The following is a 17,361-nucleotide window of genomic DNA, read 5'->3' on the forward strand; positions in this document are numbered from 1 at the left end:
ATAAATCAGTCACGGGGGGCAACAGTTCCAGCACTGCAGCAGAGAGCTCCAGACTTCTCTTTTTCGTGCAACATTATATCTGATTTTAGCTCTTTTAATTGAAGAAAAACCATAGACCTTATTAGACCATTCAAGCCATTTAAATTCCACAACAACAAAAAACATAGTACTTTATTATCAATTATTGCACCATTCGGCTGGACATAACAGTTTTAACAGCAATAGCATGTAACAGTTAACTGCTGCATTTTGAAATACACGTGGGTTTGACTTCAGCATGTCGTTTTTATTCCTGTATCCCATGTAGTTCATTAATGAGATTGAAGAGTTGGGAGGAATGGCCCGGGCTGTGGCTGAGGGCATTCCTAAACTCCGCATTGAGGAGTGCGCTGCACGCAGACAGGCCCGCATTGACTCAGGTACTGGAAACACACACACACACCCCCCAGTCAAAATACACTTTGTTTGAAATAGGGGGGGGGGGGGCTACCTGTCAGTGGGGAGTGTTGGCTGGGAGGAGGAGTAGGACTAAGGCCCTATACGTCCTCTCTGGGGGGGACGGACGACTACCTGTCAGTGGGGAGTGTTGGCTGATGAAGAAATATCAACATCCTAATACATCCTAATACTGGGGGGTCAAATTATGACAGGCAATTCCTGCTGTCAAAATATGACCCCCCCAGTCAAAAAACACTTTGTTTGAAATAGACACTCATGCTTTTCAAGGTGTGATTTGGGGTCCTACGGATGAATACAAAATGAATATTTTGAGTGAGTGTGTGAAAATTGATGCAGTGTTGTGGGACGGGCTGGGAAATGATTAATTCATGCGGGACATTACCCTGACCCGTGCATCACTATCCCTGCCAAGCCCCGGCCATGTTGTAGCTGGCCATACAACACTCTGCGGGGCAGTCGGTCTTGGGACATCAAGGTCAAGGTCAAGTTTATTCATATGTCCCAAACTGGGCACTTTGTTTTACAGCAGATAATAAAAGCTCTCAAAGACATTACAATACAAACAGTAGAGCACATACATAACTACAACAACAGACAAACGTATACATTATCACAAGATACAGATGTTACATTAAATATAAAGTGCAACTAGAGCTAAAGTGCAGCTAGTGTAACTACATCTACCTCCTCCTGCTTCCCTTGTTGATGGCACAATTTACAATTTAGGCATTTAGCAGACGCTCTTAATCCAGAGCGATTTACATTAAAACTGTTTAAGTGCCAGGGACGTTATCCCGTCTTATGGACGTCTTTGCAATGGGTGCCACGGGCGTTAAGACGTCCTCCCTTGGGAATAAAAAAAAAAAAAACATATTTTGAAAATTCCTCTAATCTGGTGTACAGGTGATGACATGCACATTACATGCATAATAGAATTACAAATTCTCTCTTTCTTTATAATGGGAGAATTGGCACTCAGAGCCTAAACTGGTGACCACCAGGTGGCACTGAAGGAGTAAGCAAGAACAAAAAAGCATGGAAATGCATCACATAAAAAGCATTCATCATGAAACATGCATAAGCTAAGAACGTAACAGTGGAATATATATATATATAATGAAACTATACATATAAACTATACATATACTATACTATGCTATACATATGTACTATGAAGTGCTATAAGTCTGTATCAAATGCTATCTAAGGGGTAGGGTAAATGCTATGGGCCATGATGGAGTATGAAAAGGTGGGTTTTCAGACTACGGCGGAAGATTGGGAGTGTTGCTGCAGTTCTGACTGCAATGGGAAGTGCATTCCACAGTTTTGGAGCCAGAAGGGAGAAGAGTTTGGGACGTGTGGAGCGTTGTCCCAGCGTTTTTAGTTAGGGTACTTCCAGCTTCCCTGCGTTGGCTGATCTGATGGCACAGGAGGGTTTGTAGGGTTCAATCATACTTGCAAGATATGGGGGAGCCATACCTTTGGTTGCTTTGAATGCCAGCATCAGAGTTTTGTATTCTGTGCGGGCAGCGGCCGGGAGCCAGTGGAGGGAGCGGAGCAGGGGGGAGACATGTGAGAATTTTGGCTGGTTGAAGACCGAGCGAGCTGCGGCATTTTGGATCAGTTGGAGAGGCTTACGTGCACATGCTGGTAGGGCAGTAAGGAGGGAGTTACAATAGTCAAGTTTTGACAAAACTGTTGTCTGGATTAGGAGCTGGGCTGATTCCTGGATTAGGAGCTGGATGGCACGGATGGAGGTAGCTACAGTAGGTGATCCTAACCTGGATACTGTTAGTCTTTCAGTATGAGGCACACGACCACGACAGGCGAGCCCCAGGAAACACATCTCATACAGTATGCATGTAAGCACTCCAGGGACTTGATGTGACAGCTGTGTTGAGTATAGTCCATGCGTCGTAGCTATAGAGATACTTGCTATAGCTATAGAGATACTTGCTATAGCTATAGAGCTACTTGCTATAGCTATAGAGATACTTGCACCCTGTGAATAAAATGAGTTGCTCCAGTGCCTTCCTTCCTCCTGCTACCTGTCCTGCCTCTGAGATGCACCAGACTTTTTTTTCACTGAGGAAAACTGAATAAATGGCCAAAGCTAAGACTAAATATACTGACAATTTCAGATACAGATAAACAGATAAAAACTAGACTAAAATGTTAGGGAGGGACTAGTGGAGAAGAGTAATTTTATGTTTTGTTGCATGCGAAAAATAGCAGATGTAAAGCTCGCAACGCATTGTGAGCTTGTAGATCGGCTATTTGCAAGTGTAAAATCAGCCATTATGACATCAAGGCCCGCCAAAATACATTTTAGTTGACACTTTGACTAAACTAAAATCAATTCAATCAACACTCTGCCCACATATTTCAATGATGGGGTTATTGTTAGTGTTTTGTGGTCAATGGTGAAAACAGGCAGGTAGGGCTGTCACCATTAGGACATTTTACTTAACGGTTAATTGTCGCTCCAGTAATTGTGAATAACCATTTAATTGCGCTTCTGGTTTTGAACATTTGGAACATTATGCATACAAAAAAATATTTCTGTTTAGCTTTTGGCTTCGTTAACAAAAGGTGCACAGGGCACATAACGGACAAATAACTTGCATAATTTCATAACTTTATACTTACATGAATGGTGGAAATAGCTGATCTACAAGCTCAAAACGTGTCACGTAGATGTGTACACAATTACTTTGTAGTTGTTGAAAATGTATGCATTTTTCAACATGGTAATGATTATGACAATTATGCAAAAATATAATTGAGATTGTCTAAAATAAGTGCGATTAGCCGATTACTTCCGCTACGTGGAAGTACGGCGGCTACGCCGCCCACGCCGTAGCTGTCAAAATCGTTACGCAAACAGCCTCCGGCGACATTGGTTGCCATGGTCACGCGTCCATGCAGCATGTGTCAAACATAAACACTATTATTATTATACACCATCATTCTTACATGCGCTGGACATGATCAGCAGTGGAAAGAGGAAGGTCCTGGAGCAATGTGTGTTGTTCTAAAACCGTTTAAATAAACATGGTTAATATGACATATGGGGCCGTATTTTGCGTGTCTTAAGTACCAGCTCTTATTACTTAACTTAAGACCTGGAGGCGTGATCAATGCCATTTGGCTATTCTGAGTGGTCAAAGAGCATTGACCACGCCTCCAGGTCTTAAGTTAAGTAATAAGACCTGGTACTTAAGACACGCAAAATACAGCCCATGGTATTAGTGTTATTTCTTCATTCAGAGCATGCCATCACATTACACAGCATAAGAGAGGTGATAGAGCAATCGGTGTAAATGTATGACAGCTATAATTTCAATAAACATGGTTATGACATGGCGTTGTAGACACTACGTGTAAGTGTAGGTTCTCCCGTAGTAGAAAGGGCTGCGACGGAGAGCAGGTTTATGTATCGAGCACTGATCCATTTCCGGGAACCCCTTTTGGTGTTTTAACTAAGTATTATGTTATACTTTAGCTATTGAAAAATAGCAGATCTACAAGCTTGTAGGTCTGCTATTTTTTTTTAGCGTAAATCGGCACAAAACTTTGAATATATATTTCGACGTCAGGCCTAAATGGGTTAAAGTTGCTACTGGTACGCTGTTGGCAGGCGACTTCTGTCACACGCACACAAACGCGTGCACTGCACACACATTAAGCGATCGTTTGATGCTTGTTATGAACATGATGTGTTGAAGGACAGTGGAGCCATCTTGGCATTTTAGAGGTCTAATGCCACGCATTTTGTGTTTCTGTTTCCTGCTGTTAAAGATAGACCAAGGTCCACCCACCCAGGCTTGGATCAGAATGGGATTATTCGAAATGTCGGTGCATTGGAGCACCTCCAATTTTTCAATAGTAGAAGCTCCATGAATTGTGAGAAGACACATATTCCCATATGTGTCCCATAATATTATTCCCTTAACCCATTTTGGGCGGGAACCCCTTTTGAAAAATAGCAGATCTACAAGCTACGAGCTTGTAGGTCTGCTATTTTTGAAAAATGACTGACGACTGACATAGATTTTTCTGAAAAGTGTCAGGATGTAGAAGACATTTTTAGAATCTGATCTCAGGTCAGAATGGGATAATAGAGAAGACTCTCGGCGGACTCTTATAATAGACTGTCTCCATGCTGACAAATTGTCATTTGTCTTCATTGGTGTTGTGATTCACGGCACGTCTGGGCTGGAGTCCATGCGTTGTCATTGGCCCTTGTAGGGCTGGCAGAAACATCCCTGTCCTGTCATTGGCCCTTGTAGGGCTGGCAGAAACATCCCTGTCCTGTCATTGGCCCTTGTAGGGCTGGCAGAAACATCCCTGTCCTGAGCATGCAGCATAATACGTTTTTCAGACGTGTCGTTATTTCCCTGGTTGTTTCCCAACGTGCCAATTGGTTATAATACAGATTTATTTTAAATATTAGATTTGACTTAAAAGCACCTCAAAGTGTGCTATGACTAATGTACCTTATGACTAATGTACCTTACCTTACTCTTTACCTTACTAGTTGTTGTTGTTATAACGAGCTCATGTGAAATATTTCATAACATCCAGAGTGCAACACAGCTCCGACCTGGGTCTTTTTCAACTGGCAGATAAAAGAACCACAATCGATCTACAGAATGTTGTGAGCGTTTCATTTCAAAATGAATTTGTCTCGCTTTTTCCTTTTATCAGAAATCTTTCCAGCAAAACTGCCGCAAGCAAGATGACACCAAGGTCTGTTATTAACCGGTACTTCAGTTCCATGTACCTCCTCTTTGTTCTCATTCCTCTCTCTTATCAGGTGAATGATTCCATAGATAAGAGAAGACTCTCTGCGGACTCTTATAATAGACTGTCTCCATGCTGAAGCTCATTCTCATTTGTCTTCATTGGTCTTGTGACCCCCTGGCTCAACTTGTCCCCCTTGAGTAAAAGATTAATTATTTCTAAAATATATTTTTTAAAGAAAGCACTCCGAAGTCCTTCTACTGTACTATATGCCTTATTAGTCAGGGATCATTTTAACAATTAAGAGCTAACTACATTAGATCCACTAAAACACTGGTTCTTTTTTTTCTTTTTCTGAAAAATAACACTATTGGACATACAAGTGAAGTGTGTACAGTACACCTCGACCCAACAGCGACGATATGCCTACAGTACATTTGAGTCTTTGATCCTGTACTTGGGAACACAGGCTAACCTTGCTGTCAGATGCCAGCATGGGATATTGGATGGAGTTGTGTAGTGCTGTGCACACGGACTGTCTACAGATGAAATAGATGCAGGTAGAGAACGAGGCCTTTTCATCTCACAGTGGGATTGGAATGAGTTTCTCCAGTCCCTGTTGTCAAAGGGCCTACTAGGCCGAGTGTGGGACCCTGAAATTACACAATGAATCAAACATTCTGCATTCTGAGTGCACCCTTTATCCTGCACTAGGACCCAGGCTGGGTCAACATGGGGCTTTTTCCTGTGTACATGGCTGGAGTGATGCAGTGGTGTGTGTGCACATGGACTGTCTTTGTTGCATACAGAGAGGAAAGAGACACAGGTAGTGGAGAGGGAGTGACAGCGTGACAATAGGAAATCAAAGGGGTATTCAAGGATTTTTCAATTTACTGAACTCGGTGGGAGTGGAATTAGATTCTCCAGTAGCCTTGGTTTCAAAGACGTGCCTTGCCATTGTTCCTTGGTACAGTATACGCACCAATTAACTTACCGGTAATTAGTTTTATGTGAGCCTCATTGTCTGCTATGTACATCAACAGCACTTTAATGCTGCAGGCCTGGCTTTTAGTCAACCTAGCTTTTGTATTTAGTTTCAGAAGATGTTTTCTCTTATGTCACAAATTGGCTGGTCATGTTAATGTTTTTGACTTTCCTTCCACGTTCCCCTTTCCATTTAAGGATGGATGGATATTATATAGCTAATTTGATAAATACAGTACTCCACTCTGTTCTGCTTTTGAAATAAAACAAATGTACATAGTTTTTCCTGGCCATGTCACCGAATCGTTGCTAATACCACATGTTCTGTCCTTCTGGTGTGGGCCAGGTTCAGAGGTCATTGTCGGGGTGAACAAGTACCGTCTGCAGAAAGAGGAGACCGTAGAGGTGTTGTCCATCGACAACACCATCGTACGTCAGAAGCAGATCGACAAACTCAAGAAGGTAAGTGACGCCCCTTAACAAATTAATTGCCTCTGACGGAATTTTCCGTCATTGAAAATCCAACCGTTGTCTACCTCTGATTGTCTTATCGATATGAAACGGGTACAAATTAACATTCAACACTAACCCGGTTGCTAGGCAACGTCTTTGTCACTCCCAGCACAAGGACGAGTGCGCGCACACGCCATAGGGGGTCCCATATAAAGTTGAATCTTTGTTGGCTGTTCTCTCAGAAAAAATGCACCGCTGTCTGTGGTTTTGACCAATCCATCCAAGGTTCGGATGTGATTCTGTGATATCGCTCCCGACATATTACCGTTTCTGGTGAAAGAAAAACATCGTCACCTCCTGCTAACATAAACTGCTGCTGCTTCCCTCGCTTTGCGAGGCTGGGAGACCTGGATGTAAATGACTAGATATCGAGTATTTTCCATGGCGGAAGTTAACTACCCAAAATGACCTCTAGGTGTACTTTATGGGTCTAGTGCTGATCCATCTTTACCTGACAGACACAGAGAGATTCCAGGTCAGCATACTTTTTTATTAAAATAGGTGTTAAATATCTCTTTATTCTATAGTCAGGGCTGTACATAATTATTTTGGGCAAGTTCTCAAAGGAGAACCTGTACATGCAAGTTTGTGCGCACAGCAGGGGGGGTTACGGACGTTTGTACTCTGCCACAATTTTATGCTGCCCACACGGGCAGATGTAAAAGATATAGGTGCTCACAGACAGTGTATTTGTACAGTAGGCTAGTCGTTAAGCAGCAGGAGGACGTTTGTTAGCTCAACCACTGAAACCAAAACAAAAGTCCAACACGGATAAAAGTAATTACTCACCAACTGCTGCAGGTTCCATGTTTCAGTAATCCCAGTGTTGTTCAAGATGCATGGTTTTCATATTGTAAATAATTATGGTCGCGTGGTTTAGCGACTACCACTATGAGAGGAAAGTGTCATAGTAGCTTGTTTACAACTGAAACGGACTTCCTGTGCACTGATTTCCTCTTCAAAATAAGAGCCACATGTACTGATTAGTCAACACTAGTTTTATTTCTAAGTCTACTTACAGGACGTTAACATCACATTTGAGTTCCTTTTGAATGCCTGTCAGATTTCTCTACATACAGTAACTGTCTCAGCTGTTGGTGCGCAAATGCGCCTCGCATGCCTTTGATCTACCGTGCAGGAAACATTTTGACGACGCATGCGCACTGGCGCACCAGTTACTACCATCATAGTAATCATTGCTATGGACTCTGTGTTTGTTCAGTAACCAGGGTCTCCTGTTCTCTCCAGTTCTGTAGTTAACATAAAATACATTTTCAGTTTACTTACCAATTTCTCCAATCAGGAGAGAGTACCCATTCATCAGCATCAATTGTGTTCCTGTTCCAAGGTCGTCCAATCAGGAGAGAAAACTGATACAGGACACAGGATGAACAACTGAAATTGGAAGTGATCAGACAAAATTGGAACTTGAACACGATAACAATTTTTAGCTGATGACTTAGTACTCCCTCATGATTGGCTGAAAATGTCCATCGGCTATTTCTGGGGAATGTTCTCCACCGAAATGGGTGGATTTCCCAAAAGAATGGCATGTGTGTTGTTTAAGAATGATAATTTTGAGTCGTAAAAAGTCCAACTGGGAATTGAGTTGGACTATTCTCTTTCTAATGAAAACCCATATTTGTGGAGTCACAGCAAGATTACACGAGAATCTTCACACTGTACATGCGATCTTCATACAGCAGTTTCATCTTCGTATTATTGTATAATATAATGGGAAGAACACTGTGCCGCTTGTAGTGACTATTTGACCTTTGCACAAAGAGAGCAACATTTCGCTCCATTTGCCAAGATGTCATATCGAAGGTAATTGTTGGATAAGATTGAGGTAATCAAAAGAAAGTGGTCCTCCATGCCTGTGACTCTATTATTTTCCAAAAATTGGACAGTGACCTCAGGGTCATTTCTTTTCACATCATGCTGGGATGACAGTCATTTCTAAAGGTTTTCCTCTTGATTTGATTTTGCACATCTTTACTGAATAGACTGCATTCAATATTTCCGTCTCTGAAATACATGTACAGTTACAGATTGGGTATTAGCATGCCATATATTAAATGTAATAATGATCAATAATCAAGGCGGATCTGTCATATTTAAAAAAAAAAAATCTTATTGGCAAATTTCGTACATTACTGGCCCACAAACCTACCTGACCTGGCGGAACACTTTTTCTAGTTTACTTTTGAATCAATCCCCCTGCAATCTCAGGAAAGCAAACGGCAATTAATTGCGCACTAAACGCTGCTAATGCATCTCCTGAACACATATGACACAACGCCATTTGTCTCATTGCTTCTGTTAGAAGATCACTTGGCATACATATGACGAGAGTAGCCAACAGATCAGGTTCAAATTAATAGTAAGGCCGACCCGGGACGGCCTAGCGGTCCGGGCGCCTAGGCTGGTGGTCCAGTCTGACAGCGAGTTGTGGGTTCGAGTCCCGATCTTGACGACCTTTGCTGTGTGTCTTCCCCCCATCTCTCTCTCCCCGTTTCCTGTCAACCTACTGTTTGTCTGCCTATCAATAAAGGCAAAAAGACCCCCAAAAATATATCTAAAAATTAAAATATTAGTAAGGCTTGTCATTTCCTCCAAGGCTTGTATGTGTCACAAGACAAATAACTTAAGACTGTATTCTGTACTTTGAACCACAAATTAATTCAGATTAAGCTTGTATCCTCTTTAAGATGGGTTCAGCTCAGTTCTTGAATTGTTTTGGGGAGCTGTTGAGTGGCTAATAATAATTTAACTAAATCATTATAAAAGCATGTTGCTATAATAATAGACTGTTTGCTCAGCTACCTGCTCTCCAGAATGTACCTTGGAGAATATGCCATACTGCTGTGGCTAACATACAATTAGCCTGGGGTCCACCTATGCTTTCTATGGCATAGGCAGGATCCGCCGGGAGAATCTAAACGCAGCTGTGCGACATGAGACTAATTAGTTGGAGCGACAGAAAGAGAGAGGAGTGTGTGTGAGTGTGAGTGTGTGTGTGTGGGTGTGTGTGTGTGCGTGTGTGCGTCAATTTAACAAAGGTGCAGACGATCAGAAATCAGCAGAGTGATCGACGTTTGCGCTACTCTATGCCGAATTTAAGTGGTCTCAGACCCAGACTTATTTTTCTCTTTGGAAATAAAAACCAGCATACAATGGCACATTTCCCATGAGCTTAGTTAAGTCCTTGCTGTGGTTGTTATTTCATGTTTCTCTTCCCTTGCAGACGAGGGAGAGCCGTGACCCTGTGACAGCCAAGAGTTGCTTGGCTGCCATCGAGGAGTGTGCCCGAACCGGGGAGGGCAACCTGTTGGGGCTCGCCGTTGAAGCAGCTCGTGCCAGGTCAAATTCATGTGTCATTTAATGAAGTACATTCACTAAAAATGCCGGGACAACGCTCCACACGTCCCAAACTCTTCTCCATTCTGGCTCCAAAACTATGGAATGCACTTCCCATTGCAATCAGAACTGCAGACTCACTCCTAATCTTCCACCGTAGTCTGAAAACCCACCTCTTCAGACTCCATCTTAGCCTGTTGCACTTGCCGTAGCACTTGCCCTAGCCTTGACGACCTTACAGGCGTATGTAAAGGCTCAACTTATGTAACTTGGATAGCATTTTACGTAGACATAGAAGTCAATGGTGTATATGCATTGTTTCATTGTATAGATATTCCACAGTTAGGTTCTTAGCTTATGTATGAGTCTGGATGACTATTTTTATGTATTTGATGTATTACCAATTTACCATGTTTTTGTTCTTGCTTACTGTAAATCTCTCTGGATTAAGAGCGTCTGCTAAATTGTCATTTGTTGACATTTCCAAACAGTTCTCCTGTTTTACACACTATTAAATCTCTCAATACAATACAGGCCGAGCCAATACAGGCCGAGCTCAAGTACATTGTTAACTATTGTGCAGCGGTGAACCTCCCTTCTTTGACAATGACAGGGGATGAGTTTGTGTTACTTTAGTTAACGTTTGTTAAGTTAGTTTCTGAATGTCTGACACTCTCACGCTATGGACTGACAAGCTGCAAACACAGACGGAACACACATGTCACATATAGTACTGTACAGAGAGAGGTAAACTTAAAACTTGTTCTAGTTTTATTAAACATAACTACAACTGACACAGCCAAAAATACTCACACATTAATAGGCTACCGAGTCCCGACTCTCCATTAGTGACATGTAAACAACATGCCATGGCATGAAGTACAGTAGAGAATAAAGCTATTTGCGTGATAACAACACAGTTCTCACAAAGAACTGTCCATTACAGAAATGCATAAGCATGCATACAGAATAATTCCACGTCATGTCATCCAGCAGCAAATCAGTAATTAAGGGTGAGAATAAAAGGAGTGTTGAGGCAGTGTCAGTGTGATCACAGGACACAGTGATGAGTATTGATGAGTGATTTTACTGTGTGTGACTGTGTCAGTGTGATCACAGGACACAGTGATGAGTATTGATGAGTGATTTTACTGTGTGTGACTGTGTCAGTGTGATCACAGGACACAGTGATGAGTATTCATGGATGATTTTACTGTGTGTGACTGTGTCAGTGCGATCACAGGACACAGTGATGAGTATTGATGAGTGATTTTACTGTGTGTGACTGCCAGCATAATGTGCATTTTTCTTTCAGGTGCTCTGTGGGAGAGATAACGGACGCCATGAAGACGGTGTTCGGCGAGCACAAAGCCAGCACGAGGATGGTGAGTGGCGCCTACCGCAGCGAGTACGGGGAGAATGAAGAGATCGCCCTGACCCTCAGCAGGTAATTTACGTGTGTGTGTGTGTGTGTGTGTGTGTGTGTGTGTGTGTGTGTGTGTGCGTGTGTGTGCGTGTGCGTGCGTGCGTGCGTATAATCCACGTAACTCGAAAACCGTTTGCCCCACCGACTTCAACTTTGACACACACGTTCCACACCGTCATAGGCAGGGAGTGCAGTGCAGGGCTTTGAGTCGCTGAGAGACAGAACCAGCACGACAGTCTCTGTCCGGGCTCTGCACAGGGCCCAGATCACCCCTAGAGCTCCATATATGGAGCTGGCCTGTTCTGACATCACAATGTGTTCTGACGTCTATTCTGCATAAACTCCCTATTTGGGCATGCCTGACAAATAACTCCATATATGGGCATAAAAGGGACACAGACATAATATCTGTGTGGGGCATGCAGTTTCTACTTGCATCGTTCCAAGTCAGCCAGTGCCCAATGGGCACTGCTCTAGTATAATAAAATGACATGTGTGTGAAGTTGTGAACCCATGTGGACATACATGAAAAACAAAAAGTGTTGAATAAGATCCTTCTTGAAATAATGAGAATAAATTATCAATAGTAATAGCTATAGTTATATAGTGTGTGTGTGTGTGTGTGTGTGTGTGTGTGTGTGTGTGTGTGTGTGTGTGTGTGTGTGTGTGTGTGTGTGTGTGTGTGTGTGTGTGTGTGTGTGTGTGTGTGTTGGTTAATGTGTGTTCTCTTGCTTTCCAGAGTCACAGAGTTTAAAAAGCAGGAGGGCAGGAACCCTCGCCTGCTGGTGGCTAAGATGGGTCAGGATGGCCACGACAGAGGGGCAAAGGTTATCGCCACAGGGTTCGCCGACCTGGGCTTCGACGTGGATATTGGTCCTCTGTTTCAGGTTAGTGCTAGGAAGGGCGTTCATTGCAATCAACCCATCATTCTAACTCTACAGCAGTGGCTCTCAAACTGGGGTCCGGGGACCCCCAGGGGTCCTCAGGGGCTTCCAGGCGGTAGCCCCTGTGAGCATGTAGATCTGATATTTTCAAAAAGTCAAATATTGTATTGAGATCCCTGGCACAAAAGCTGTAGCATAAAAAATAAGCATATGTTGCCTCCCACAATTTTCAGCCTACAGTCTGTACAACAGAAGCGCTAATAGATGTGGAATTATTTTGATTAGATGCAGTTCTTGGCGTCACAAGTCAGCCCCTAACAAGGTAACAAGAATGACATATGTTGTTGATTCAATTGGAAACAGGATTTATTGTGGTGAACATGGCTAAATAAAAAAAATCTCAATCAATCAGTACATGTGTACATGTGGTAGCCATTTTGCGCTGGCATCATAAATCCCTGAGTATGATGTAAGATCAATGTGATAATGGGCAATGTGGTAGGTGAGTGGATGGCAGTATGTATGGACCACACAGGGTGTGTTGTGGGTGCCAGAGTAACAAACAGCAGTGCAAGGAGAGTCTTAATACCTGCATTATATTCTGACTCACACAGAGGAACATGGCAAACAGTGAGAGGGTTGTTAATGCTAGTTGCTTTCGTCGGCCACATGTGTGACTGTTTACTCCCGCTGACATACTGCACAATCCGATTGCCAGGGTTAAGTGATGTGTGGAGATGAATTGCCCAATTGAAATTCTGACCACCCCCTCCAGAGATATACAGTCGTCTTTGGTTGATCTGGTCTCCAGGACACCTTGTGGTGTTTTGATTGTTAGGCCGGGGCTCCATTGAGTGCGTTGCGTCACGCTGCGTTTGGACGGCGTCAGAAAATGAACCGTGGTGAATGGGTGATGTCGTCCATACACAACCGCCGGCAGTGGAGCACCCTTAATTGATTCAAAAGGGAACATTCCCTTCAGAAAATGAACCGTGGTGAATGGGTGATGTCGTCCATACACAACCGCCGGCAGTGGAGCACCCTTAATTGATTCAAAAGGGAACATTCCCTGCGTTGACGATGATGCGGCGATGATGGCTGCAGTGGACGCTGAGCCGCTAATAATATTCTAACATGCTGGTTAAATGCAGTTGACAATTTCCAGTCAATCAGTAAATGTGTACAGGATAATTACCTTCATGTGGCTAACTTTCCCTCGGGCCTGTCGCTGTGACTGCCAGATTACCTGCACCTCCCAACCTCCCGCTCGCAAGATGTGTCAGTTGCTTCCCTTGTGAGAACCACAGGCTTTGCTGCGTGTTCCTCACAAAGTTACTTTCTACTGACTGTATACTATAAATAAAGCCAAGAAAATATAATTGAAAATCAATATGACAACATATGTATAAATTTGTCCTGTATATGCAATGGCCAATGTAATGTTTATCCCTTATTCATGTCTTCATACATTACCTGTCTATTCTAAGCTTAGCATTTGCACAAAAGCAATTCCATGATTGCCTACGTTATGTTGTAGATTTACTTTGCGATGAACTCTAACCAATAAAAAACACATTGTAATCGGTATAGACTAGAGGGTCCGCTTCTGGAGACAATCTTGCAGTCGCGTGGAGATTTTTGCATGTTGATTCTACTGTAGGGGTGTGTCATATTGGTATTAATAAGGGCTTGATTCTATGCGCGGGATATTGTCATAGTTAATACGTACTGCAATGCTAAATTAGGTCAAAGATAGAGCAATTTTTGAGATACTGTACTATAAAACTCCTTTATGATTAGAGAGGATTTTAAACCACGTGAACTGGGACTTTAACAATGTTAAAAGTGTGAGAAAATGTGAGATTGAGACAAAGAGAGAGATTATAAAGACCACTACACAACACCGCTGGACTGATTTGACCAATTATCCTCACTACTGAGGGGAATAACATACTACAAACCACTCATTCACCTAATCCAATTATTATTTTCATTACTATTAGTATTATTGTTTGTAAGGTGATTCATTGCAGATGTTACTGGTCTCAAATGTAATTTATTTAGAAGAGTTTGGGAGAGCCTCTATCTGTATGTTCTCGATGTTGTAATGGTTTCTGTTTCTGTTAGTGGAGTTCATTTAGACATTCCTGAAAGGTTCAGGGGCATCTGTACTGTACATACTGTACGTACGCTGAGGGAGGCTGTGTAGGTTTGAAAATGTGATCACTATTGTGCTCAAAAATGTACATTCCCATTGCCCACAGCAAACAGTCATTAGCCACAACAGCATTCTACATTCTGTAGCTTTTCACGTGAGGTAAGTGCACATGTGTGCGACCAGTCAATGCCTGAGGCGACATTACAGGGCAAACAACAGTACATGAGTGCACTGCGTGTGACTCCACCACCCACATAGTACTCGTCATGCTGTGTTCGTGTCAGCTCTGTAATTTGTATCAGCGTGCAATGCGCCACTAGCATATGGGCAAAATAATGGGGGAAATGCCAAACGTTTTTTGATTATTAGAAGTGGAGACACATGCAAACATGGGAATGTGAAGCGGTTCAAACGCCAGACCCATGAGCGATTTCTGTGTCAAGTCTGAAGGCAATAATAGGACAACTGGTCTGCTATGAGTTGGTGCTGGACACACAGTATTACAGATTGGCTCGGGGCTGCTGGCCCGAGTTAAAGTAGTAAAGATGTATGTCCCCCACAATGTAGACCTGGCGAGTTAAAAATGAAAGTGAAACTTGTTGAGTTGGGATTGGAGTTGAAAATTGTACATCATTCTTAGAACCTTTTGAACTTGCTGCTGGGTTAACAGACTCCCCTGGAGGTGGCTCAGCAGGCGGTGGACGCTGATGTACACTGCGTTGGGGTCAGCACACTGGCAGCAGGACACAAGACTCTGGTCCCCGAGCTCATCAAGGAGCTGAGGAGCCTCAACAGGCCTGACATCCTGGTCATCTGCGGGGGCGTCATCCCACCACAGGTACTGTAACATATTTGTCTCCACCAGGCCAAAGGCTTGGGCGGAGAGTATGTTTTGCACCCTGTCCGTCCGTCCGTGTGTCAGTGTGTCTGTCCATGTGTCCTGTCTGTGATCGGCTAATCTTCGGAACCGTTGGCTTGATCGCAGTGAAACTCTGCGCACACACACACTCCCTGGATCACACAGCAGAAACTTTGCCCCAGATTTTTCATACTCCATTCTTCTGATTGGCTTCCAAATTTAGCAGGAGCGCTCCGTTTTGAACAAAATACCTCAAATCATGAATCATTGATTTCAGTGACATTTTGCGTGCACATTCCCACTAAGCCGAGGAAGAAATGCCACTTGAAAATGTTCAAATCAGCCTCTTGATGGTGCCGAGTTGCATCTTTACCTATAACTGCACCGATCTATGTCAAACTTTGTATGCATTTCTGATTATTTTATATCGGTCCTTATCCAAATATCATGTGCATGATCTTTATAGATCAGATTTCTTTCTATACTTTCGCGGTTAGCCAAGATTGACAACAAATGGAATGGACAACAAATGGAATGGAACAAAATGCCTCAAATCATCTTATTTTTCTTTCTGATCCTTTCCTTTCGTCACGACTTTAGCCGTTTCAGACGGGAGGGAGTGGCGTGCCTTAGTAATTCATTTTCAATGAGAGGTGGGCGATCTCTCACTCCCGTTCTGAAACGGCCTTTAAGGACACTCAAATGCCACTCAAAGTGAAATTGCATTGTTGAACGATTTTTTATTTATATACTGTAGCGCCTTTCCAAACATATAGTTAGAGTTGTTTTGGATGTCTTTTATGATTGCTGTTCATAACCTGTCTGTAAAGCACTTTGTAACTATATGTTTGAAAAGGTGCTATATAATTAATTTAAATGTACTCTCTCATAGTCTCTTATCACTCTCTCCAGTACGTATACTGGTGGAGAGAGTTATGTCACTTGCAGATTGCCACATGGCATTTATTTATTTAAGTTATTTCCATTGTTCTTCTTGCTTCCACTGCTGTTTCAGTGGTGCAAAGTAACTAGCACATTTACTCAAGTACTGCACTTACTGTGCAGTAGCTACAATTTTGAGGTAGTTTTACTAGACGTGAGTATTTCAATTATTTTGTATTCTTTATACTTCTACTCCACTACATCTCAGAGGCAAATATTGTACTGCGATTATTTGACAGCTTTATTTACTTTTCAAAGTTACATTAATATTACAAAACATACATTAACCACTCAGTCACTATACTATTACTATACTTTGGCTATTCAATGATGATGATCTAGATTAGAAGCTCTCAGCTTGAGAACTTGCAGATCAGCTATTTTCTAAACATTTTGACAAATTGAGTACTTCTACTTTGGTTCTTTAAATACATTTTGACACCAAATGCAATAATTTTGTACTTCTATTATTGTGGTATTGTTGCTTTTACTACTAAAATCTTGAGTACTTGTTGCTGTTGGAATGTGTTTCTCTGCTCCGTCATCACCCTTCTCCATCCGTAGACTGGATTTGGTTCTTTGCGATTCATCTCCCTCACTCTGAAGCGGTTGTTGTCTAATTCTTCTGAGCCGTCAAGTCTTGAACTGTAGCAGATTATTAACGCCAAAATCAGATATAAATTCTCACCTGCTTTTACATTAGAAATAATGTTGTAATCTATATGCAAGCTGTGCCTCGTTCAAATGTACTGGCCACAGTAGTCGATCATATTTAAAAAATTATGCTCATGGTCGGCACCATTCTCAGAAGACCCTGTGGGAAGAGAGGGACTTCACAGGAAACTGCAAAGAATGAATTAGCCACATGGGTTTACCGTTTAACACTGGTTCCTATAAGCAGAATGCTAATGTCCTTTTTCTACACAATAGTGTGGAAACCTTGTATATCCAAAACAGTCACAACTCACAAGCTCTTGTTAATACATTTTATTGGTTAAAAATGAAATATATAAAACACACAGATAGGCTT

General features: G+C 42.4%; 1 protein-coding gene across 1 annotated transcript in view; it reads left to right on the top strand.

The window, feature by feature from the left end:
- The window catches only part of mmut (methylmalonyl CoA mutase), a 29,519-nt gene that overhangs the window by 9,698 nt on the left and 2,460 nt on the right, over window positions 1–17,361 (top strand). Inside the window, exons 7-12 of the mRNA XM_080790167.1 lie at window positions 308–419; window positions 6,536–6,651; window positions 9,950–10,065; window positions 11,378–11,509; window positions 12,228–12,375; window positions 15,201–15,368. Coding sequence (XP_080646293.1) covers window positions 308–419; window positions 6,536–6,651; window positions 9,950–10,065; window positions 11,378–11,509; window positions 12,228–12,375; window positions 15,201–15,368 — 792 coding nt within the window. The remainder of the gene's footprint in view (window positions 1–307; window positions 420–6,535; window positions 6,652–9,949; window positions 10,066–11,377; window positions 11,510–12,227; window positions 12,376–15,200; window positions 15,369–17,361) is intronic.

Source organism: Protomyctophum bolini (genome assembly GCF_963924005.1).
Source record: "Protomyctophum bolini genome assembly, chromosome: 19".
Taxonomy (NCBI): Eukaryota; Metazoa; Chordata; class Actinopteri; order Myctophiformes; family Myctophidae; genus Protomyctophum; species Protomyctophum bolini.